This window comes from Ambystoma mexicanum, chromosome 8 (genome assembly GCF_040938575.1).
Source record: "Ambystoma mexicanum isolate Mex_15411 chromosome 8, UKY_AmexF1_1, whole genome shotgun sequence".
NCBI lineage: Eukaryota > Metazoa > Chordata > Amphibia > Caudata > Ambystomatidae > Ambystoma > Ambystoma mexicanum.
Window position 1 is genome coordinate 296,320,818 of NC_090929.1, and position 26,902 is coordinate 296,347,719.

Genomic DNA, 26,902 nt, shown 5'->3' on the forward strand with positions numbered 1-26,902 from the left:
CTGGCAAACCTCTGGCATTTGGAGTTCGCTGCCGTCACAAACAGATCGATCTGGGCCTGCCCCACTTGACAAAAATGCGGTCCACCAGGTCCTGCCGAAGTTCCCACTCATTGGAGCAGAGCAATTCCCTGTTGAGCGAGTCTGCGATGGTGTTCTTGACTCCCACTACGATAAGAGGGACGAGGAACATCCCTTGTCCGACATCCCAGTGCCACAAGCCCTGCGCTTCCCTGGAGAGTGCTGGGGATCGAGTGCCCCCTATTTCCTGATGTAGAACATTGTGGTGGTGTTGTCTGTGAAGATCCTCACCACCTTGGTCTTTAGAGACAGAAAGAAAGACTTGAGGGCAAAGAACACTACTTGTAGCTCCAAGATGTTGATATGGAGATCCTTCTCCTCTGGTAGACCCAGGCCTCTGGCGTTCAGACGCCCGGTGTGGGCTCCCCAGACTTCCAGGGAAGCGTCTGTGTTGACCGTCTCCTAGTATGGAGAGTTTTGAAACCCTGTGCCCCGGGCGATGTTGCTGCAGACGCCCCATCACCTTATCGCCCGACATAACTTATTGTCGAGTGGGATCTTGTCTGCAAAGCTTCCGGACACCTGTATCCAGCGAGTTTCCAGGAACTCCTGAAGAGGTTGCATCTGTAACCTGCATAAGGTAGATGCAGGACAACATCATGCCGAGCAACGACTCGATGGTTCGCAGAGTGGGGATCTTCATCGACAACAGCCGTTACACCTTCCCTTGAATGGCTGCTACCCTCTCCTCCGAAGGCGATGCCAGAAGGACACCGTATTGAGTCTGGCTCCTAGGAACAGCACGTTCTGCGATGGTGTTAAGCAGGACTTTGGATAGTTGAAAGAGAATCCCAGATCCATCAACAGCTGGACGGTCACCTCCGTGTATCCAACTGACAACTCTCGCGAGCGGGCCCGGATGAGCCAGTCGTCGAGGTAAGGGTATACTCTGGGGGCCGACATCAAGCCGAAAGGCAGGGAGTTGAACTGATAGTGCTGTCCCCGCACTATGAAGCGTAGAAACGTTTGGTGTTTCCTGTGAATGGGGACGTGGAAGTAGGCGTCCTCCAGGTCCAGCAATGTCAAGAAGTCTCCTTTTTCCAGTTGGCTGAGCATGTGTTGCAACGTGACCATCCTGAATTTTTGGGACTTGAGGTATTTGTTCAGACGTCGCAGGTCTAGAATGGGCCTCCAGCCCCCTGTCTTCTTTCTGACCAAAAAGTATCTGGAATACACTCGGGCGCCCCGGGTTGCTGGTGAACTAACTCTAGGGCCCCTTTTTGCAGCATGACCTGTACCTCCTCCAAGAGCTGAGGGATGTGCTGCTCCTGACGGACCACAGGAGGGATCCAAGGACACCTGTGCTGAAACTCCAGGGTCTGTCCTTGGGCGAGACCGTCCAGCACCCATCTGTCGGTGGTGATCTTTCCCCACTCGCTGACGAACCTCGTCAGATGGCCTCCCACCAGGGTGCACGGGTTGGGGCCCGACATCCTGGTCGGTTCAGGCTTGCTTCGGCGCTGGCATCCTGCCCTGCGGGTGATGGCAACAGTGTCCTCTACCACCGTAGGCCTGGGAAAAGGCCTCTGTAGCATTCCTGAGTCGTGGATCTGAAAGGCTGACAGTACGATGAGGAGAAACCTTTTGAAGACCTGCTCGATTTTCCTCTGGAGAATCACAGAGTGTGGGTGTATTTGGCGAGGGCATATGTTTCATTAATGGTTTCAATTCCATACTGCCTGATGCAAAAACATTCTTATTTAAGGCATAGCATTCCTTGTCTTGCCTGTTTGGGGGCAAAGATGGAAATGTGCTGGATTTTGAACCTTATGTTGCTGCCTGCACCACCAGGCTCTCAGGGATGGGGTGTTTACAGAGGAAGTTTGGATCAGAGGATGTTGGCTTGTACTTCCTGACTAGATCCATGTGCACTGCTGGTGCAGAGCAGGGTTTCTTCCAAAGCTACAGCAAAGGTTCCTTTAAGGCAGCATGAACAGGTTGAACAGGTTCTACTTTTGGGCCTCTATCAAAAGTATCTGTGAGGTCATACTCAGTGATCTCTTTTGCAAAAGGACCCTATCCTATTGCATCTGTCACTTTAGTAATTACTCTCCTATGGTGTGCCCATGAGGATCTGAAGACTTGATGTTCAACTCTGGGTAGGTGTCCAGGCCCCTGTCATCTTTCAAGTTCATAGCCAGTTCTGTTTATTTGAATTCCTCTGACCGAAACTCTTCTTGGGCCCTAGAAGATGTGAGAGGCTCGAAGCCGAAAGGGATCGGGTTACAATCATTGTCGAAAGTACTCTGAAAAGACCCCATAGTCTCAACTGCAGAGCATACCTCAACGCCCAGGATGGTTCGACTGTCTACGTCGATGGGCCTTTCACAATTGGCACTGATGTGACTTCGAAGAACGCTGAAGAGTTCGAGATTGCTGATGGCGTCGTGGACTCTTGAATTTTCTTCGAGGGCGATGCCATAACTGGGCACGTGTGCGCACGGGATTGGTGGAACTCTGATAACCGGATGGCTTTGTCCGGTGCGGTGGGATCAACTGTCTTCTTTTTTGCCTTCTAAGAGGAAGCAGGAGGAATCGTTTTAGCAAAGAACTTCATTTTACTACAGAACTCCTCCCATTTCTCCACTAACGTGACTTTAGAATTAAAACGTACCTTTCTGTCAGGTGAGGAGTCTGACGATAAGTGTATGTTCTCTTCTTTTTTGAAGAAGAGGGTGATGAATGTCAGGATTTGCACCTCAAATAGGACTTCTTCTGTGTTTTTTAGCTCTTTTCTTGGGCCTCACTGGCGATCTGCTTACCGGCTCGGAGCTTCTCCCCTCGGAAAACGTATGTTTCAACAGGGTTGAAGTGGGCGAATTTAGATGTCAAGTACCTAAGAGCCAGTTTCAAAGCCATCTCCTTCAGTATCTTCACTATCATAGCCTGACAAGAACAAGTCGGTTCCGTCATGTTCTGCACAGATACACCAAAGAAAACCTTTAGAAGATCTGTTAGTGACATCTTGGCATCACAATACTGGAACTTTTAAAAACCTGAAGGTTTAGGTATCGACAGTATGGATTTTTAACAACTGAGTCAGAAGAATCAATCTGAGCAGAGGCGTTGATAGAGGGGGCTCAGGGGGCTATAGCCCCAGGACTTTTGGTTGGACCCCCGGATAGAAGCTCAGGGGCTGCAACCAAAAAGGCTAGCTACCCCCGAGTCCTGACAGTACTGACATTATCATAGCACCAGATTGTTTACAGACCTTGCAACACCCCTGAATCTGAGCATGCAGAAAAAATGTACTGATGTCATGGGGCATTCTGCAGGCTAATTATACCGACATCTCATTGAGACGAAGAATGCTAAGGGACCTCAACGCCAATGTCGCACAGCACACCCTGCCGTCAAAATGTTTCTGAGATCTGCTGCCGCAGGACAATATATTTAAGATGAGGAATCCATGGGAGTACACAATCCATTAGAATGTATTTGTGAATTTTGTAACAACAAAATCAACCACAGTCTGCCTTTCACAAGTGCCATTGGACAATACTGAGAGACACAAGACTGTCTAATAGATTTGGGAGTGCCATCTTTCTGACTTAACTCCAGGATTCTTTGTCTTTCTGTAGCATCATGCAAGCAATGTCACATCCCTGCCTACAGCCTGAAGAGCCCAAAGCTATGGACATATTTGAGACAAACAAATTACTTACCTCTGGTATGTTCTTTCTGATGGATGTTCCTACCGCAGATTACTCATCTTATATCTATTCCTGCAGTAGTAGCAAACTTCAGAAATGTTTTCGCCACCAGGCAATGCCAAGCATTTTCAGCATCAAGGTTCCTCGAGAATCCACAGTGTCAAGGCTGAACGTAATATCGGCATCAGTACAAGTAGGCAGTACCGCGCCCAGGGACCTCATTTTTCTGATTTTCTCCCCACGCTCAGCCGCATTGGGGAATATTGGCTTTGTACTCTATAAGGATTAATTAATTTGCTTATTATGGCCAGCAAGGCAATGAAAGGCGAGACTTAACTGACTAAAGAGCTCTTCTTGAGGGGCAGGTTGGGAGGGTGATGAGGAATCCACTGACGGAACACCCATCAGAAAGAACATTATTAGAAGGAAGTAATTAGTTCTTCTAATGGATTGCATCCTTCCAGAGTCCTCATCTTAGATAGACTCCCATAGCAGTAACCTCTTCTCATGAGGAGGGGAAAAAGAGTGACTCCCATTGCAATTTTATCTTAAAGCATTCTGCAAGACTGCTCTGCCAAACCGGGCATCGTGGCTTGATGACGTGTCCAGGTAATAATGTTAAGCAAATGTGTGCAGGGGACAACCAAGTCAGTGCATGATATATGTCCAGAGCTAGTATGACTTTTTGTGGTGCAGATGAAGCTGCCATCTCTCTGGTAGAGTGAGTTCCCAATCCCTCTGTAATGGCCTTAACTGCAAATCTTTAGCATTCCGAGATAGCTTGAACTATCCATTTCGACACAGTTTGTTTTGTCACTGATTGTCCCAGTTACGGGCCAACGTAGTCCACAAACAGGTGGTCCTCATTCCAGAAGGGCCTTTTTTTCTCATTATAAAAACTTGAATCCATTTTACGGTTTAATCTATCCAAAATCTCCACTTCCTTTGATGGATGAGGTGGGAATATAAAAGCCTGGTAAATGAATATTTTTGAGCCAAATGGAATTCGGACACCACCTTCGGGAGAAAGGATGAAAGAAGCCTTAGTGTATCTTTGTCCTTAGAGAAGATAGTAAAGAGTTGCATGAGAGCACCTGGAGCTAGCTCACTCTGTGTGCAGAAGTGATTGCAAGAAGGTAGACTGTTTTCCAGGAAAGGAGCTAGAGCAGGCAAGAGTCCATCCGCTTAAACCGGGCACCCATTAACAACGCTAAGAACAAATTTGAGTCCCAAGCCATCACCAGAAATGGTGTCAGGGGAAAAGTGCTAAGTTTCCCTTTTAAGAATTGAAGTACTAATGGCATAGCAAAGTAAGAGCCTTGATCGGGTATGCGCTTAAAGATGGAAAGCAAAGCTAAATATCTCTTGATTGACGCCATCTGTAACCCTTTCTATGTTAGGAGTAACGGAAAGCAAAGTACTGCTGTGATTTCGCATGAAAAAGATTCCAATTCTTTGGCACCAGCTGCACATTTTCTACCAGTGGCAGCATTGAAGTGCTTTTGTTGCTGGCCTTCTGGCCAAAATCCACACCTCTATAACATCTTTATGAAGATCCCAGTCCCAATATCTCATCCTCTCAGTAGTCAGGTGCGGGGATCAAGAGTGCTGCCGTTCTGGTGGAGAATTATGCCTCCCTCTTTGGAAGGTATCGTGGAGGGCAAATGGTGAAGTTTAAAATGTCCGGGTAACACGTCCTCCTGGCCCAGTCGGGAACTATCAGGAACATGGTTGTTGCAGACCTTCTCAAACCCCTGATGATATGAGGGAGTACGGGAACCGGTGGGAGTCGGTATATTGAAGTGAAAAGTCTCCTTCCACCACAAGCGTTTCTCCCAGTGCTCGTCTCGGGGGAAATTCTTTGGAGCAGAACAGCGCGAAAGTCCTGTTGGAACTGATTTCTAACAGATCTACTAGAGGGGTTCCGCAAAGGGTGAAGATCTTTGTAAGAACCTCCTGACAAGACTCCCATTCGAGAGAAACTAATGCCTGCCTGCTCAGGGTGTTTGCTGTCATGCTCTTCTTCCCAGCTAGTGAACGCTGAAAAAGTGATCCGTTTTGCAATGCCCACAACCCGAGCTGCACTGTTTCCCTGCACAGTGATAGTGACCATACGGCCCCCTCTTTTGTTGAGGAAGTGCATGGCCAATATGCTGTCCGTCATGATCAGGACAGTTTTCCCCTGTATCGAAGTCAAAACGGCTATCAGCGCCAGTCTTATAGCCCTCAGCTCCAAGATGTTTATGCAAAGTTTCATTTCTGCTGGAGACCATAGTCTGCTCATTCAGGAGCATGCTCCAGGCATTCAGCGAAGCATCCTCCACTATGGTTGCTTCTAGGCAAGGTTGCTAAAATGGTTCTCCTGCTAGTACGTTCTCCCTTTGGTACCACCACAGGATGTCCTGAGAGACCTTGATCAGGACTTGCAGAAGGTCCATCATGTTGCCTGAAACTGTGACGACTGAGAGTCCAATGAAGTGATCTCATTCTCAGTATGGCCTTCAACACCAGAAAAATGCAGGATGCTATGAGAGGAGAAACTGTAGAAAGTCCAAGGCCGGCAGTGTGCAAGCGCTTTGACCATCTGCTGTGTAAAGCCCTGTCCTCGGGAGGAAAAACCTTTCCCATTGAAGAATCTAGGACCGCTCCAATAAATTGGAGCATTTGTGAGGGTGTCATTTGGGACTTCTTGAAGTTTAGGGAGGTGCCCAGCTTGTGCAGGAAGTAAAGGTGCACTTTAGGTGATTCCAGGCTTGCTCGTGCAAGTAGGCCCTAATCAACCAATTGCTGCCTCAACTGATAACAATTTGGTGAACACCCTCAGAGGGAGTTGAGCCTCAATGGCAGGACCTGAAAGTGATAGTGTAGGCTGCAGAAGTACCCGAGGTACTTCTTGTGCCTGGGATGCATTGGGGTAATGGAAGTGGGCAGCCTGGAGGTTGAGTGACACCAACCAATCCTGAAGTTCCAGGGCCTGAAGGATCTGCGAAAGTGTTACCATCTTGAATTTGTCTTTCCTGAGGAACCCTAGGTCCAAGATGAGTCGCAGTCCCCTATCCTCCTTCGGCATCAAGAAGCACTGGGAATACTATCCCTGGTTTCCTTTTGCTTGAGGCACTGATTCTATTGCGCCTTTCTACAACAGGAAAGCAATCTCCTGATGGAGCAATGGATCTGGGAATTGGGGAAAAGGTGAGACTGGGACAGGCTGTAGGATGCCTCATGAAAGGGAGGCAGTACACCCTTTTGTAACTACCTGTCTTAACCATGCATCCTTAGAAATGCTGCCTCAGATGCCCCTGCCCCCACCAGAGTGGGCTGCGAGCAATACTTAGAGAGGAGAGGTTTTATTGTAGTTGCTGTGCCTGATGGGATAGCAGAAGAGGAGGTTTGTGTGGCGTTATTCCCTCTATCCCTCGCAGGTTTAGCAAATCTCTGTAGTTGTCTTCCCAGAGTTTGGCCTCTGCCTTCTTGGCTGAATGAGCCATAGTAGCAAAAAGGTCTAGTCCTCCAAGTGTAAGGCATTGGCTAGGTGGTTTGCCGTCGAACTGCGTTTCCCTGAGATTTTTCTGCTGCCTTAGAAGCCTGCAACCTTTTTAGGCAGTTATCAGCATTGGACCCAAACAGATTAAGTGCATGCGAAACCAGATTTACTGGGCCAGGAGAACCTTATGAACACTGAGCTTGCACCCATTGCTCGACCAAGACAATCCAAAGCATCTAGACCAGACTGAAGAGCCAGGTACATTGCCTCCTTACATCTGAAATACTATTTAGGTAGCTCTCCCTTCGCTCCCCTTGTGGAATATGCTTTGCTAGTGTACATGTATCATTAACTGCTTTAAAGGCCACGCTGAATGAGGAAAAAATCTTTTTTAAGACCAAACATTGCCCTTCTTCTCATCTCCATCCAGGGGTAAGGCAGGAAGGCTGCAGACACGTTGCCTCAACTACCAAATTCTCTGGGCTAGGATGCCTTGACAAGAATTCAGGGTCTGTGGACACTGGTTTGTATTTCTTTATGAGATCACCCCATACTGCTGGCTCTGAGCAGAGCTTTTGCCGTAGCTCCAATAAAGGGTCTCTGAGGGCTGCATGAAAAAGAAGTACTGGGTCCTTCAGCAGTCCTTTATCTAAGATATCAGTCAAGTAGTAATATGTGATGTTATTTGCTGGAGGACCCCATCCCAGGGCTTTAGAGACTTTTCCCATGACTGACCTATACACATCATTAGGATAAGCATGGGGATCCCGCTGGAAAATGTCCATCTCAGGAGAAGTGTTATGTCAAGCCCACCTGCTTCCTGAAGTTTAGCTACTAAATCTTTAAGAAAAACATCTTAGGAGGGTCAGAAAATGCTAAAGGCTCTAGTCCAAATGGTATTTGATCCACCTCTTTGTGGAAAATCCCTGTAAAGGAAGACATGGGGACTCATTACAAGTTTGCCAGTCCGGAAACAAGGGTGCCAGTAAGCTCACCGGCGCCCGTGTTTCCGAACGGGCAAACTACAAGTTTGCCTGTGGGGCCGCTGTACCCGACAGGTTTGACCCTGCTGGGCACAGCGGCCACGGTAAGCAGACTCTTCACGGAAGCACCGGCACCATTAACAACGGTGCCGACGCTTGCAAGTGGAATGGGGACTAACATTTGCCTGGCGCCTGACTTTCCGGGCCGCCCCCAGAAAGTTAGCCGCCCAGTTAAATATTACATGTCCGACGGCAACCCACTGGTAGCACTGGCAGGGTTCCCACCAGACTCGTAATGAGGCCCATGAACTATTTCTTTGACTTCGGGACATATTTCGAAGTTGAATTGTCTTTGATACTTGACACTGACAGACCCTTCAGAGGGGCTGCCAGTATGGCATTGAAGAATGTTGAGATGGTCACAACCATTGATGATGTCAGGGTCTTCCCAATCCCTTTTGCCTTTGACTTCACCTTTGGACTCTTTGGCACACGGGTTGAGCTTCTGCTGGAGTCCCTGCTGCGTAAGTCAGGCACAATGGGATCTGTTCCCTTTTTTGCCTTCGACTCCCAATAGGAGGCACAGGGGGCTGATTTTTTAAAAACCTCCAACCTTTTTAATCAACATTTTTCTCATTTTTCTGCCGAAGCAGACTTTGAAGGAAATCTTACCTGCCTATCAGGCGAGGAGTTCGATGGAGAGGGTCTATAGCTCTTCTTTCTTGAAGAAGATGAGAAGGAATAATGCAAATCGCTTCAGGAGCGTGATCTTTTCCTGTGCTTTTCTTAACGTCTTTTTTGTTCTCTCAGTAGAGTGATCACCTAATTCAGGTTCTTTTCTCTCTGATGGTCTTTACTTTGGGAGAGTGGTGATCTGAGATTTAGCAGAGGATCCACCGAGTGCCAGCTTTGACCGTCTCTCCTTCATAGCTTTTGGCGTCATGGACTGACACAAGCCACAATCGGTTATCTCGTGACCGGACCGGGACACCACAAAACATATTTCATGAGGATCAGTACATGACATTTTCACATCGCAATCCCCACATTTAAATCCGGAAGGCATCAGGGTCGACATTTCCAAAGAAAATTCAAATTTGAGTATGTCCGAATGTTTTTTCTGGGGTGTGAAATATTCTGCTTAGCATGCTGAGCATGCAGAAAAAAGCAACTGAGGTCATGGGACTCAGTGCTGGCTACTTATACCAACGCCAAGATCACATCCACCCCTGTTGTCGAGGAGCCTCAATGCCAAATCTGCATGACGCCCACTGGTGATGAAAAAATGTCCAAAGTTTGCTGCTATTGCAGGAATATATCTAAAATGAGGAATCCTTGGGTGGACATAATCCATTAGAAAAGGAACGATTGTTAGGACAAACCTAAGCTATTGTGACTAGCAGAGATCCATGTGAAATGAGGAACCAAAATATCAGTATGCTTTTCCTATTGCAGCCACTGTAAGACAGTACCTAATGTTCAAGTTTAACAAATGTGACACGATGGAGATTCTAGGTGCAAAATTGGGCTATGAGAAAAGCATAAGGTTATGCAGACTTTGTGGTATGGAACAAATTGAGACTGCTAAACACGTGATAGGCTATTGTGAAAGCCTATCGAAACGTTGTGCAAAGTATCTCTTAAGATATAGGAATTCAAGTTTAACAGAGGAGAGAGAAATTATATGGCAAAGACTGATGGAAGGGAATGACATGAATTTGATATATCATATGATGAAATTTTATGAGATAATTTTAATAATTTTAAAGGAGTTATCAGAAGATATTTGTGTATGTAAATGTTAATCAATGAAGAATGTGTGTTTTACGAAGTGTTGTAAAAAATGTTTGTATATGTAAAGCCAGTAATGGCTGTGAACATATTATAAATAAAAAAAAGAAAAAAAAAAAAAAAGAAATGAGGATTCACTGGAATATGCTGTACACCTAGATGAGGACTGTGATGAATCCTACTTATCTCTCATTAAAACCCTGCCTAAAGTCTCCTCCCAGGTGGCCATGGAAAGGCAGACGCTTCCTGATCCCGACCTTGGGGGTTGTGTACTGCGGGAGGATCACCTCGAGGAAACAAGACCCAGGGTGTTGAGGAGATCCCATGGGATGAGACACAGTATTTGTCCTTTAAAAGGGAGAACCTTTTAAAGTTGCCAGAACAGGCCTATAGTCATTATGATGTATCTGAACCACATATAAAATCTGTTGCTCTGAAAGCAAATACTTTAAAACCTGAACAGACCTTAATAACAGAAAGACCATGTAACGCATTTCAGGATATAAATTCTCCCTACTCCCAAAGGTATAATGGAAAGGAAAATAGAAATATTGCCTTAAATAGACTGTCTTCCTCTGTAACAACAGATTCTAATGGTTCATCCTTAAATGACTCTAAGGAAAAACAAAATCTACCCTTAAAACTAAGAAGTTACTAAACAGAACTAATTTTGTTGTTGGGGACTACAAGTTCCATAATCCCATAAGTAATGGGACGAGGGGGGGGGTGCTGTTGAGCAGCCTGGAAAATGGCTCCTTAGCTCTACAGCTCCGCACCAAGCGTAGAAAACGTTTTCCATTGGTGGCATTCCCGTCCTTCCCTCGGCCCTAAAAATACTTCATGTGCGATCCATAGCTCTGGGGCACCGCTTGCTGAAGTTCCAGATCGACTGGTGGCTCCGGTGTGGAACGGCGGCCATATTTGGGCAGTAGCGGAGCCACAGTCCCATCGGCCCACGCACCTCCTACTGCTGCTACCGAAACTCCCGCCTTCCCCTCCGAAACTGGCCGCACCGGGCTGAGAGGAGGGTCCGGCTACTCACTGGACGCAGTAACGTGGACTTCTGCGCCTTCCCCTCCGAATCTGGCTGCACCAGGGCCGAGAGGAGGAGCCGGCTACCCGCTGGACGCGGACTCCCACACCGACATTTGACTCCTTCAGATACCCGGAGTCACCACCTGTGTGAGCTTGGTGTGCCCTGCTGGCGGCGGAGACCGGCGAGAGTCTTGACCGCCCTAACCCGCCCCGGGACACTCTACATATTGGCCTCGCTGCAGCCGTCCTACCCGCCTGCAACCCACAGTACTGCTCTCATCGGCGCTGGCTGGGATGGCACTGCACCATACTGCGACGTGCGTCTGTTTTGCCCGGAAGGCACTTGACGCGCCCGAGGCTTAGCCCTACCGAAGCCTACAGCAGGGCAGCTCTCCCACCACTAACGCTTACCAGCTGAATCCCACGCCCCTCCTAGAGCAGGAGCATCCGCAATACCAGCATGCCCTGATCTCCTAGACCATCCCTGAAGGCTACTTCAGGCCCCATACGATGCAGGGGTGAAGCGGACTCGACCCCCTGCACGCCTGCCGACCTGCTCCCCACTCGGGCCCTACGATAATCGGCATTAGTATCTGTGCCGCTACAGTAGATCCAGCACCTGAACTTGGGCCAATCCTAGCCCTCATCTATTGCAAGTAAGTGCCGGGGGGCACCTGTGATTATTAGGACTCCTGTACACAACTTTGGCTAGGGGGCCTGGTGGCACTGCCCACACTTTGCAGCACTCTGCTTCCCCTGGGCTGCCAGGCTTGGCGGATGGCGCCGGCTGTTCATTCGGACCACCCCAGAGATACAGCCACTACTTACCAGCTGTGCATTAGGCGGGGGCCTTCATGCTTTCATGCTGCCACCCTTGCTGCCCCCGCGGGGGTCCCCCAATTGCCTCCCGCTACGTAGGAGGTAGACACTGCTCTGTTGATTATCCACAAACCCATACATGTACCAGCAGAGCATCCTCGCCCAAGTACCGCTCCCCACGGAACGTGGACTCTCTTCTCATCCCAGTGGCTGAACTCACACAGAGAACTCGTCAGATACCCAATGCACATCAAGGCTCCTAGATCCCCTAGGAACTCTCTACCTAAACTTGGGTGCACCTCTGCCAGCCCAGAGCCTTCTTTCTCCCACACAGGGTCCATTTGAATGCTAGACTGCTCCTTGGGAAGGTCTACAATTCCACCCATGATGGAATTCAACGCTTAGCCGTACCCCACAGTCTTCATACCAGTGTACCCAATTTCTGCATTGGCAGGGGACCTAGAAAAGAGGCACACAGAAGTTCTTTTGCCTCATCACAACCCGCCCAAGGGAAATATCCCCTAGGGCACAACCCAATGCAGCAGTCAGGCCTCCCAAAAAAGTAGCATCCACACACCTAGGTGGGAGCCGGCACCCAGCGTGGCCGGCCACGGCAACAGTAAGGTTGCATACTTCAACGAGACAGGGCTGGAGACGCACTACACCCCATATGTAGACTTTCCGAGACCTTCCACGCTATACCACCTCCTGGTGTTCCCCGGGTCGGAACCCACTTCTAAGGCCCAGATCCTTTGCTAACTGCTAAAGGTGCCACGGCCACAGCAGAGAGCCTCCACCTGACTCAAACTACTGGCCCAGCATCATAGGGTCCACGCCACTCACCCAACATCACACAGTCATGACCAAGGCGCCTGGCGGGGGAATGAAGGCGGGCACAATGGACAAATTCGCTAAGGCAACCCTGCGAGAAGACCCTAGCCAACCTAGTCAATCCCCTTCAACCTCCGCTCAGCTGCCTACGCCAGCCCCGGATCTTACAGGCATGATGGAGGCCATGGCGAAGGGCTTTGCAGCTGTGCACGAAAAACTGGGCGACATCAACGCCAGCATCGCCTCAATCCATTCTCAACTGGCACAGGAGAGAGCCCGAATTACTGAAGCAGAGGACAGAATTGGCACCAATGACGACAACATCCGCTCATTGCAAGATACAGTGGCTACCCTCTCCAGAGACATGACACAAGTCAAGGCCAAGTGCGACGACATTGATCACGCTCCCGTAGGAATAATGTTAGGATTGTTGGGGTCCCTAAAAATGCATTGTCCAGGAATATGGAATTGGCATTCGAAAAGCTTCTTCAGGACCTATTGGATCAACCCTCCCTTTCTCTGTTCTTCACAGTGGAGCGCGCACACCGCACCCTGGCACCCACGCCAAAATCAGGTGACTTCCCCAGGCCCATAATAGCTAAAGTCTTGAGCTACCGTGACAGAGACACACTTCTTCGTTTAGCCCGAGAGGAGAAGGAACTGAGACTCGGATCCCAAATTATCTGGATTTTTACAGATTTTTCAATTCCTGTTCAGCTCGAGCGACGCCAATTCAATTCACTATGAAAAGAAATTCTGAAGCAAGCTGCCAACAGACTTGGAGCATCAAAGATGAGGAATAACTGGAAGGACACAATCCATTCAAACAAACATTATAAAGAGCCATTGTTAAACCTTTAAACCTTGTAAACCTTATGCAGAAGTGGTCTGTGTGCTTAATTTCACTTTTCAAGGGGAAGAGTGAACTTTGCATCTTTATTTACACTAACAACAATTGCTCATAAAAGAAGTCAAGCCCAATAGAAGTTCAACTTTGCTTAAGATACCAGTGTGCAAGAAATACCTGAAGCCAAGAGAGTGGCATCAAGGCCTCTGGGTAATTATTATGTCTAACAGTTTACAAAGAGATGAAGGCAAAGTTGGGGAAGGGAAACTTGCTGCTCATAAATTTTATTTGAAGTTGAATGAACATATATTGCCAAAAACAGCAAGCAACAGAGAGAAGTGGGTCATAAAGGCAAACATAGGTTGTTGTTGTAGCAAACAGACAAGAGAGGCAAAGAGGCTGCCCCTTTTGAAGAGAGCTATTCAGAGGGAGAGTACCTTGACTATTTCAAGGGGTTGAAGTGCCTTAACTAAATCTTGTCAGAACCCAAAACCGGTTTTGAATCACAAAGTACTGAATCTGTGGTGGCATCACAAAGCACTGAAGCTGTGGTGGTATATCTGGTTGTCAGTAGATGCAAAACGTTCAGTAGCACACGTGACGTGGAGAACTATGAGACAAAGGAGAATGTCCTCATGGTAAACTTTAGTAGAAGTGAAGTTGTTGAAGTAGAAGCAGCAGTACTGTGAATTCATCCTGACAAAGATACCTACTGTGAATCCTAATCTTGTAAATAGTGACATAATAACTGTTAACAAAGAACTGTGTTTTAATAACATTTATAACAGTTATCTTTCTTGTGAACTATGGCAAGGCTTCTTGGATAACTGGAAGTGGTGGCAAAGCATCGTGGCTGGGAATAACATTGATGCTGTTTTAAGGAATTGAAAGTCCTTATTTCACTCAGGAGAAAATATTTGCTATTGTTGGAACTAAGGTTAACACAACTTTACCATGACATTCAAACATCAAGAACTGCTCTGATACTATAATACCTACATGGATTTCCTTGTTTCTTTTTGCTGAACATTGGAACTAAATTTATTTTGAATCCTGGTAAAAGGAACTTGCCCAGGCCGAGAGGTTATCAGGAAACTGTGAATATTATTATTGATGTTAATTGAATCGGCATATATTTTCTTTGTGTATTTGATGTTTAAGTGTGAGGGCCAGACATTCTGTGTTAGAGCGTTTCCCTTTAGTTTTATTAGGCAGGGAAATCGTCAGCATGGTAGGTATAGTGAGGCATTTAATATAATTTATACTTTAATAAAATTGAATGTTTTGAACAATCATCAAAAAGTTGTCCGCCTCACATTGCTGACCCCTCACATGACCTAATTAGTGAATTCTATGTACGTGCCCCCTATTTAGTAGCCAAGGACTGCAAGATTCAGATAAGCAACAGACAGAATCGCCTTATATATTATTCTTCATCTTGTAACTGGAAGCACATTGAATTGGCCACTGAAGAATGAAAGTTAAACTTCATTACCCATAAATTGACTCAGACGCCAGAAGATATTACGCCTGTGTTGAGAGATCTATACCATCCTGTCCAGCCTGCGTGAGGAGCAAGGAACACCAAGGCACTCTGGTGAATACTTAGAAATGTTAGAGACCATTTCAAATGAATGTTTCTCTTGATTTGATTGTTTTTAGTAAAATAGATCCTGGGATTTTCTTTTCCCCAAGCTGCACATTTTCAATGCCATTGATTTTCTATACATCTATTACTCCTTTGTCATTGAGCTTACTGTCGATGTTTATTAGTTAATGCAATTAAATCCTATCCTAGATATAGACCGTTATCGTAGTGTGTCTGTGCATTGGGAACTGAGCATGTGCACAGTCACCATACTCTGAGACCCAGCAAAAAATATGTGCGAGTAAAGGATGGCCTTTAAACAAAAAAATACATGTTTATACTATTAGTATCAGCCACCTCAACATATCTGTTCTTTTCCACTAGTCATGCATCTGTAATGGTTGAGGTGGCACCAGCAAACATGCACATGCCAATGTGACTCTCACATAGAAAGAAACAGAGACATAGAGAGCAAGAGGGATTGAGAGGGCATGCTAGATCGGCATAAGATACACCAATACAGCTGGTGTGTTTATAATATTCTTTCTTGGACTATAGGATTGTTTGAATCTTAGATATATAGTTTTCAATTAGTAGTACTGCATCCCCCAGAACCTCCGGTGGAGCTCACGGTTTTTGGGATGTAAGTGGTCTTGTATAGCGCTGTTTTGCCACTTTTCATGGCCTTGCTGCACGTGGCTCTGCAAGAAAACGAGAGGGGGTCACTAGTGGGACATAGGGTGAGGTAGATGCAAAACCTGTGGTTTTGATGGGTGCAGATTGAAGTTATCTGGGTCCTTTGTGTCGATCACGTTTCTATGGGTTTTGAAGTGAGACTTGGATATATGTTATCCATATGATGAGTCCAGGATCTGACAGACTACAGAACTTGGGTTGGATTATCTGCTGATGTGGAGGATTGAGGTAGGGGTTAAATAGGAGAACTTAATCATGGCTCAATAAGTGCTTATGTGCTAACCCCTAGGCCTGATGCAGATGTCTGTGGGAGATTTGTGTGTTGTGACGAAACTGACGGCCTCGTCACTGGTTCCCTGGAGCAAAGCTTCTCCTATGTGATAAGGGAAATGCAGAAGCTACCTGACTCTAACCCTGGGAGTTTCTATCTGTGGGAGGACTACGTAAGGGAGGTGGAACTCCAGGGAGGCAGAGAGATATTGCATAAGGACAACCCTTCAGATATATATTTTGGTAACAGCCATGTACCTTTGCAACACTCAGTTATGGCTTATTGTAATGTGGATGGTGACTTCCCATGTTTTTCTAACCAACAATGCTGTTTGCCTACTGCCCCTTTTCAAGTACTGAGACGAGAAAGACGGAGTGATGTGGATGACCAAACGTGGTAAACCAACATTGCGTTCTAGTCATTGCAGAATACAAAACAAGACCAGGCCATTTAAAATAGACACAGGTGAACATCAAGAGAGAGAGAGTAGCAGGCAGAAAAGCGGCAAGACTGGCAGACACTGCAGCTGTGGATAACTTGTTCCAACGCTGTTCGCAAGGTTGGGGAGGAGCAGACTGCCCAACGCTGTGCAGAGGAGACACGTCGTGCATTTCTGTCAACAGCAGCTGGAGTTGCTGCACACCAACGAAGTTAGAATTATCCATCTTGAGATGGTCTGTTTCGTGATAGGTAAACCTAGTTTATGTCCTGCATACGCCACAAACAACTGGTCTGCTTGTCTAATCCTTGCAAGTCTGTTAATGTTAAAACTCAAGGCACGCCTTGGATCCAGTCTGTGTAATCTCTCTTCCTCTTTCCCTGGGTGAGGAGGAGGGTAAAATGAAGGCAAGGTTATTTTTTGTGTGATATGGAATTCTGAGAGAACCTTTGGGAGGAAATGTGGCTTCACATGAGGAACTACTTTATCTTTGTGAAAAATAGTATGTAGAGGTTTGCAAGATAAAGCTTGTAATTCGCTCACTCTTCTGGCAGAAGTTAAGGCCACTAGGAAGACTGTTTTTAGAGTGAGAAACCTTAATGGACAGGAATGAAGAGGTTCAAACGGAGTGCCCATTAGAAATGTTGAGACTAGATTTAAATCCCACACGGGAACCTGAAAAGGAGTTGGGGGGAAGACATTAGTCGGAATGACTAGAGGCAATTTGAAATATGAAGGTTCCTCAGCCATGCATTTAAAGATTGATAGCGCTGCAAGGTAACCCTTGATTGTGCCAACTTGAAGTCCTGAATTTGCCAAATATAGCAGGAAAGATAACACCATCGGTGTACTACATGAAAAAGCATCAATATCCTTATCTCTACACCAGCTGCAGAATTTGTTCCAACGGCAGCGGTATAAAGTTTTAGTTGCTGGCCTTCTGGCCGAAAGCAACACCTCCATTATGTCATCCGGGAGGTCCCAATCTTTGTATCTCAACCTTTCAGAAACCAAGCGTGAAGGTTGAGAGTCCTGATGTCCGGATGGAGAACCTGACCTTCCTCTTGCGAGAGAAGATCCTCTCTTTGTGAAAGATGAATCGGAGGACAGATGGACATGTCTAGAAGATCCGGGTACCACGTTCTCCTGGCCCAATCCGGAGCAATTAGAATCATGGGTTTCCAGAATATCCTGAGCCTCCTTATTACATGAGGAATGACGGGGACTGGAGGAAACGCGTACAGAAGTGGAAACTCCCAGTCCACCACAAACGTATCTCCTAGAGCTCCTCTCCGGGGAAATTCCCTTGAGCAGTATCGTTCGCATTTCCTGTTGACACTTGTTGCAAACAGATCTACCTGTGGGGTTCACCAAAGGGTGAATATCTCTTGAAGGACTTCCTGAGCTAGTTCCCACTTGTGGGAGACTGTGGTGTGCCTGCTCAGAGCATCCGCCGCCGTGTTCTTCTCTCCGGCTAGGTGAACTGCTGATAGAGAGATTCCTTCTTGAATTGCCCAGACCCAGAGCTGCATTGCCTCTCTGCACAGTGGCAGTGACCCTACGCCTCCTCTTTTGTTGAGGTAGTGAATGGCCAGTGTGTTGTCCGTCAATATGAGAACATTTTTTCCCTGTACTGATGGCAGGAAAAACCTTCAGTGCTAACCTGATTGCTCTCATCTCTAACAGGTTGATGTGTAGTCTGCACTCCAATGGAGATAACGACTGCTGATGGTTAAGTCATTGGTATGGGCTTTGCACCCCATGAGTGAGGTGTGTGTGACTACTGTTATCTCTGGCCATGGTTGCCAAAATGGTTCTCCTTTCAAGATGTTCTCTTGACAGGCCCACCACTGAAGGTCTTGTGCTACTCTGTTCGGGATTTGTAGGAGATCTGACATCCTTCCTGAGAATTGCGACCACTGGGTCCTTAGCGCCCACTGGAGAAATCTCATTCTCAGGTGAGCCTCTGGCACTAGAAAAATGCAGGATGCCATGAGGCCGAGCAACCTCAAAAAATCGAAAGCTGGTAGACGCTGGGCATTTTGAAATCTGGTCACCATCTGTAGAATATCTTGAGCCCTCACCTCTGGTGGTGAGGCTTTTCCTAGGGATGCGTCCAGGCCTGCTCCAATGAACTGGAATCTCTGTGATGGTATAATCTGTGACTTCTTTAAATTGAGGGAGAAGCCCAGCTTGTGGAGGAAGTGGTGAACATAATCTAGATGGATCTGAGCTTATTCCGGGGACACTGCTCTGATCAACCAGTTGTCCAGGTAGGGGTAGATATGAATCCCTCTACTCCATAGAATTGCTGCCACGACCGCCATTAACTTGGTGAAGACCCTCGGGCGGAGGTCAGCCCAAATGGTAGAACGTGAAATTGATAGTGAGAGCTGCCAAATGTGAACCTCAGGTACTTTCTGTGCTTGAGATGGATTGGCACATGAAAGTAAGCATCATGAAGGTCCAGAGATACCAACCAATCCTGAAACAGGAGGGCCTGAAGGATCTGAAAAAGGGTTACCATCTTGAACTTGTCCTTTCTGAGGAATTTGTTCAATTCTCGTAAGTCCAAGATGGGTCTCAATCCTCTGTCCTTTTTTGGTATTAGGATGTAAGGGGATTACCAACCCTTGTTCCTCCCTGCTACAGGTACCGGTTCTATGGCACCTTTCTCTACCAGGTCTAAAATCTCCTGCATAAGGAGCGGGTCTGGAAACTTCCAAGAGATGCTCCCCAGTGGATGACTCAGAGGAGCGTGTTGGAAAGGCAGGCAGTAACCCTGGGAAATTGTTTCCAGTGCCCAAGCATCTGACATAATAGCCTGCCATTCTGTCAGATGTTGAGTTAACCTGCCTTCAACTGGTGTTTTGTGTGGAGAGACCTCAGAGGGGTTTTGGAGCGGCTGATTCAGATGCTGAGGGTAAGGCAGCACCTGCTGATGTGGACTTGGTAACTTTGACCCGTCCACCACGGGTAAATCGTCTCTGGCCCCTTTGAGCTGGCTGCCCTCTGCCTTTTCCGAATGCGGAGTAAAGAACGAAAGGGCTTTCCCCTCCAGGACGTACCTGTGGGGCGGTTTGGAGTTTGACGAATTGCAGCCCCAGGGGATTTGGCTGCCGTTTTGGAGGTTTGCAATTTCTCCAAACTGTCATCAGCTTTCTTGCCAAATAGAGAGGCACCATCAAAGGGCATATTTAGAAGTCTGGCGTGTACATCAGGAGCAAAACCAGATTTCCGCAACCATGCAAATTTTACGGATTGTGGTACTGGCCGCCATGGCTCTGCTGATGCTGTCGGCAGAGTCGAGACCTGTTTGGAAGGACTCACACATCGCATCCTTCCCCTCCTTGATGATATTCAAGAATGTGTCTCGTTCCTCCCCTTCTGGGAGACGGTCAGACGCTGATGAAGCGCACTCCCAAAGGGTGTGGCTGAATCTCGCTAGTGGGCAAGTGGCGTTAACTGACTTAAGTGCATGCTGCATGCTGAGAAGAACCTTTTGGCCATAGCGTCAAATTTCTTGTCGTCCCTATCTTGTGGTATTGTGGGGTACGCCGATTGCCTGCCTGACAAAGTCGCAGCCTGTACCGTTGATTACCGTCAATGATCTCGACTTCATAGCTATTACAGAGACCTGGCTCCACCCAGCATCTGGCCCCTCTCTATCACTTGCTATACCCAATGACTATACCATCTACCGTGCAGACAGACAAACAGCTAAAGGTGGTGGAGTAGCCGTTATTGCAAAAAGCTCCATCAACATTAGACACATACAAAACCAATCACTGACATCAGCGGAATTACTCACCCTCAAACTATCCACAACGCACACAAGCACTATCACCATCCACCTCATCTACAGACCACCAGGCCCCATACTATCCTTCAATGACGACATAGCCCTTCTACTCTCTAACAATATCAAACCTAACTCTCGACTACTTATCCTAGGAGACTTTAATCTAGGTCTCAATGATGAGAAAGATGACAAAGCTCACACTATCGCCAACACTATTTCAGAATTAGGACTCACCCACCATATCGCACAACCCACACATAACAAAGACCGCATCCTTGACTGGATAGCTGACCTCAATTGCAACACTACCATCCTCTCCAACACTCCATGCGCCTGGACCGATCACCACCTTATTACCTTCACCATCAACAAAGGCACTCAAACACCAGGGCCATCCTCCAATGCCCCACCCACACTCACAAGAAACAACAAAAATATCACACTAGAGAAACTCCTCCCGCTACTCCGACCCATCATCGACTTCTCACCCACCATGACCAACCCTACTGAATTAGTAGATTTATACAACACAACTATCCTTAAGGCCATAAATACCGTAGCACCACTCAAGCTTCGGAAAGCCAAACCACGAGCACACCTCAATTCCTGGTTCACCCCCAAACTAAAAACACTCCGCAAAGCCAAAAGACAAGCTGAATTAGCATGGAAACAGTCACCATCCACTATTAATAAGACATCCTACGCACTAGCATCGAACATCTATAAATCAGCCATCATCCAGTCTAAAAAAAACATGTACAATGAAAGAATCAGCAACGCCAAATCTAATACCAAAGAGCTCTTCAATATCCTGAGAGAACTCAAATCACCCTCCCCCATTCCAGACACTTGCAACAAAGACATCCACTGGTGCACGAACATCCAGGAAGCACTCCTAGGCAAAATTGCCACGCTACAAGCCAAAATCCTGACAAAGAAAGAAAGCCTCACCCTCTCCGATAACATCACCCCCCCTACATACACCCACACCACCCCCCAAAATGACGACAATAACCTCTTTGAGTTTTCCACCATAACCATTAAAGAGGTTGAAGAAATAATCTACTCTCTTCAACCGTCCAAATGCCAAGGCGACACTTGCCCAGCCCCTATCATTAAAGATGCTGCCAAACAACTTGCTCCCTTCATCACCTCCCTCATCAACGCATCCTTCACCTCCAACATAGTGCCCAACAACCTCAAGGACTCCTGGGTTCTTCCGTTACTTAAGAAGCCCACCCTTGACCCTAATGTCCCCACCAACTACAGACCCATAACGACTGTACCCTTCCTACTAAAAATCCTCGACAGAGCTGCCTATCTCCAGATACAGAACCACCTCGAGAAAAATAACTTACTAGGACTCAGACAATCAGGATTCCGCCCCAAACACGGCACTGAGACCGCCCTGATTGACCTTAAGACACAGATAGACAACATTAAAGACAATGGTAAACTAGCCCTCCTTCTCCTCCTTGACTTATCGGCCGCCTTCGACCTGGTCAACCACGACATCCTCTGCAAACATCTATCCTCAGCAGCCAAATTTTCAGATAACGCCAACGCATGGATCCATTCCTTCCTTAACAACAGATCCATGAGAGTCTTCGCACCCACAGCCTCTGCCATCCCAGCCCCAGTCACTTGCGGTGTCCCCCAGGGCTCCTGCGTCTCCCCCACTCTATACAATGTATTCACGAAACCCCTCTTTGACATACTGGACCGCTTGGGTGTCATCTACACCAACTACGCAGATGACACCCAAATACTGATCCCTTTAACAGGCGACTACTCCACTGACCTCACTGCTCTCAACAACATTTATTCCATTATCCAAGAATGGATGGCCAAGCATGGCCTATGCCTTAATGACGACAAGACCGAGCTTCTTCTCCTAGGTTCCCAACCCAGACTTAATAAACTCGACAAACTCTATCAAGCATTCACTATAGACGGCAATAACATCACCGTCTCTAACAGCGTCAAAACCCTAGGAATCTACCTCGACTCCTCCCTCACACTGACAAGACAGATCAATTCCATCTCATCAGCCACTGCTTACACTTGTAAACTTATCAATGCCAGCAGACCTTACCTCTCACCATCCAACTGCATCACCTTAGCCAGAGCGCTAGTCCTTTCCAAAGTTGACTACTGAAATGCGCTATACTTGGGAACCAGTCAGAAAAACATCAACAAACTACAAGTCATACAAAACAACGCCTTGCGAGCAGCCCTGAACATACCCAAACAAGAACACATCTCGGACGCCAGACGCACCTGCCATTGGCTATCCATACCACAAAGAATTGAATACAAAACCATCTCACTCACACACAAATGCCTAGCTAACCAAGCACCCAGATACCTATCCGACAACCTCAAGCACCACACCCCAGCGCGCCCTACCAGATCAGCTCAAACACACTGCTTAAATATCCCAAGATTTAAGCTCCAAAAAGCAGGGGGCTCCAGCTTCCCCGTGCTTGCCTCCAAACTTTGGAACTCACTTCCACTCGAGCTGAGATCAGAACCGTCCTTTCACAGATTTAGACACAACACCAAAACTTGGCTTCTAACCAAGGAAACTGCCTAGCCCTACCGCACTAGCATGCACCAAGACTGTAAATTTGTAAATATGTAATCGATTTGTACATTTCTGCTGCATTATTCTTGTTGTATTCATTATTCTTGTTGCATTCATCGCAAGCGCCCGGATGCCCTAGGGCCAGGCGGCGCTATACAAATAATAAACTAAACTAAACTAAACTAAACTGTACTACCAAGCTCTATGGGGTCAGATGCTTAGAGGATCTGAGGCCGATGTTCTGTACTTCGCAGAGAGATTTTTGTTTACTGCGGGGTAACCTCTGGTGTTTCCCAATTTGCAGTTATCTTTCTCTGTAATGCTGCATGAAAGGGAACTATAGGGTCTTCTTGAAGTCCATTATCCAAGATGTCTGTTAAGTCATCTTGGTGAAAAGAGGGTGCCGGTGTTTACCACCCCATAAACTCCATAATTCTTGCCATGAGAGATCTATAAGACATCTTTGCATGCTCCCCAGGTTCTGGTCTGACGAAGTCTGCCTCTGGGGAGGTATCTATGCCACTGGCATCCTGTAAAGACTCTTGAAGATCTTTCAATCTGGCTTCCTCTGATATTAGCTCCTCTGAAATAGGAATTCTTGTAGATTGGAAGCCAAAAGGCCTTTCATTACCAGAGTCTTCCCCTTCCTCATAAATAGAGGACAAACCTCTGAAGTAGTCAGAGCGTGGGTAAGGAGTAAAACCCATTTCAAGCGATGAGGGAGCCAAATTGGTTGACACTACTTGAAATAGGGTTGTAGTCGACGATGTAGACGTCATAGGTCTCGACAAACTTACAAACGGTGTCGATATACTCGAGTATGGCCTCGATGTTGTCAAGAGAATCGTAATTCTACTTGATGTCATCGATGGGGCCGAAGCCCCTTTCAACGCCTTCGAAGGATCCTTCGACGCCCCAAGTGCCAATGGTGTGGTCGGGGCATGAGGTTTCGATGGCTTCTCCTTTATCGGGGTCGACAATGGCCTCGATGACATCGTCTTATGTGTAAAAGACGCCTTTGACGATGGCGTCGATGACGCAGTCTTGTGCGAAGGGCCCTTGTCTCTACTCAAGGGTTCATGACGCTCAAAAGGGTTTTTATTTGCCGAGGTCGACAAATCACAGCGTTTCTCTTTTTCAGGTCTTTCACCCGGGGTATCACCTCCAGGCATCTCTGAGGGGGACAAGGCCGCATTCTCGAAGACCCTTAGCATTTTTTTGCGAAATTCCTCCTGCTTAGCTGGAGAGCTGTGTTTTGTGGGGCAGGTGACCCTTTCTGGTGAATTGGAAGATGAAGAGGAAGGTGATCTATAGCGTCTCTTCTTGGTATGTCTCGATCTGGATGAGTGGTGAGAACCACTACAAGCTCTCTAGCGGGAATGTTTTCTCGACTCGGCCGAGGACAATTTCGAAGGGGTAGAAGATTTAACGGTCTTACATTTTTCCAGCTTCCCCCTACGCTCCCTCAAGGCATTCGCCGTCATGCACATACATTCCTCACACTTCGAACACGGGTGCTCTGGGCCCAGGCACCACAGGCAGATTATGTGAGGATCAGTGAACGACATCTTTTTTCCACAATCCCGGCATTTTTTTAAACCATTTGTGGTGTCGATGAAGCGGACGAAGATGCCATTGTAGATTTGAAGATTTCTTCAAGAAAATCGAAGTTTAGGAAAGATTCACTGAGGAACCGAGCATTGCATCTCAGAGGCTTTCAAAGGTGGGTAAACGGAACTGAGCAACGATCGCTGCACAAGACTATTTATACCTATGGTGAAGTCGGGGCCGATATGGAGGCCTTCGAGGGACACCGACTCTAGGGAAGTTGACGCGCAGCGCCCCTCTACTGAAAAAAAATGTCAGAGGCCAGCAAGCTGGAAGTGGATATATCAAAGATAAGGAATACGGGGGAGGACACAATCCATTCGAAATTGTATTTATAAAGTGTGCGTGTGTGAGTGACAGAGTGTATTTGCGTGAATGAAGTGTTCTGGTGAGTGCTGTGTGTATGATTAAGATAGGTTGTATGGGTGAGTGTCTGCTCGTGTGCATTCATGTATCTATATTACTGTGCGTATATGCATGAGTGAAGTGTTCTGCTGGGTCTGTGGGCAAACCCCATTATTCCCCCCAAAATGATCAGTGGGACAACTCAACAGAAATCTCCTTGGTTTATTCTGGTACATTTGCTTGGCATTCATCACTCACACAGATTTGTGATACATGTGTTTGCCCCTCCAATCAAAATATTCACCAGCCGCCACTGGGTACAACATACCGTGGGTTATTACACACAAACAAATACATTCAGCACAGGGGGCAGTGCAAGATCCCTTTACAGAATAGTATAGAACAGAGAGAAAGAAGTACACGCCTTCCTCACACACAAAAATATAAATTCAGCACAGGGAGCATTAGTGCAGGGTTGCCTCACAAACACACAGTAGGGGCAGCAAAGTCAACCGACTCAAACTTGGCACAGGTACACCACAGGCAGTAGTAGTGCAAGCTTCCCTTATATTCACAACACGTACAGCACAAGCAGCATTAGCCCTCATCCTCATCAAACACTGAGCAGGTACATCTCAGAAATTAGAAGTGCCCTCTCCCCTGCCCTTCTGATAATTATACTCATCAGAGGCAAGAGGAAGATCTGACACTCACAGACGAGTAGTGGCGATCCGAGGAATATGCCGTGCACTCACAAAGCAGTCATACGCGCTGGAATTAAGAACTCACTCAGAACCTACACACTGGGAGAATCAGAAACCCACCCAAAACACGCACATTAGGAGGGTGCAGTACTCACATGGCTCCCCCGTTATTAAGGGAGGCGGAACTCTTCTGACGAAGAAACATTTTGGCATTTCCAAAGGGTGTCGGCAGTGTCTGCTCCAGGGTGGCCCTCAGGGGCTGGAAGAGTGATACCGTCCCAGTCTGGAGCACAAAAAGTAGAATAGTGTGAAGAGTGAGCCCAGGGCTGAGTTCCCATTGCAATCATCAACATCACATGAGCAATTATTTCATTTAGGTCTGTCTCACTTTCAAACACGTGAGTTTAATCACATTTTTTGAATTATTTTGCATGAAAGGTAACATACACAACAAATTCTTTAAAATTCCAATTATGGAAAGGGGTATTTCAATGGGGGCAAACGTTCTGTGCACTTTTGGTGCATATTGGAAATACGTCTGATGGTCTCTCTAAGATCTTTGTACAAATAATTTGTTCACCCACAGCTAGTTAATGGTCACCACCAGTATCACTCTCTTCTTATTTCTAGTGGGGTAATCATAAGCCTAGGAAACTTGGTAACAATTAAGCCTTCTAAGAACATCATTGCAATTGCTTCGAATTTAAGGTGTCGTGCTGCAGTTTTCCATAACATGATGCTTTTGGAGAGGGTTAGGTTGTTGACGCTTACAACAGCAATGAAAGGACTGTCATTCTGCATTCTGCTGCTTCCTTTAGTGAATCGGACATGTTTGGGACTGTGATATTTTCCATGAGAAGGTAAAGGGGAAAAGGGGAGGGGCCAGTGCCTGTCAGGTCGCCCCGCATCGTTGTGTGGGAGGGCCCCGTTTGGGTCCTCAGGACATTGACGTCCCGGACGTGACGTCAAGGGTGAGGGGGAGGGACAAGGGAAATTACGGCAGTTCCGCCGAGTGTTTAATAAAGAAGGTTGACCCCGGATCAGGCTCCGCGTATTATTCCGGCGTGCGCCGGATTCGCCGCGTGGACCCGCTACGCTGAGAAGTAGGGATCCAACACTGGCGACGAGCGGGCGCGGACCCCGCAGGCACCGTGCCGAGGTCTGCAGCCGAGCAGTTTAGCGCGTCGGCGCGCCTCGGGCACGAGTACCCATCAGGCAAGGCCCCGCCTCCCGCATGACAGAGGCCTCTTCCAGCCTGTCTTCCTCCGCTGCTACGGGGGCACCAGTGAAGCGCGACCCCGGCTCCCGCGTGACATTCGGACAAGCCGCCGAGCACGCATC

The 26,902-nt window shown here is 47.2% G+C and overlaps 1 protein-coding gene across 5 annotated transcripts in view; it reads right to left on the reverse strand.

The window, feature by feature from the left end:
• CACNA1B (calcium voltage-gated channel subunit alpha1 B) overlaps positions 1–26,902 on the reverse strand; it is a 2,298,664-nt gene that overhangs the window by 170,029 nt on the left and 2,101,733 nt on the right. For all 5 annotated transcript variants that reach the window (XM_069609698.1, XM_069609696.1, XM_069609700.1 and 2 more), the window contains one exon: positions 25,717–25,844. In XM_069609698.1, the coding sequence (XP_069465799.1) occupies positions 25,717–25,844 (128 nt within the window). The remainder of the gene's footprint in view (positions 1–25,716; positions 25,845–26,902) is intronic.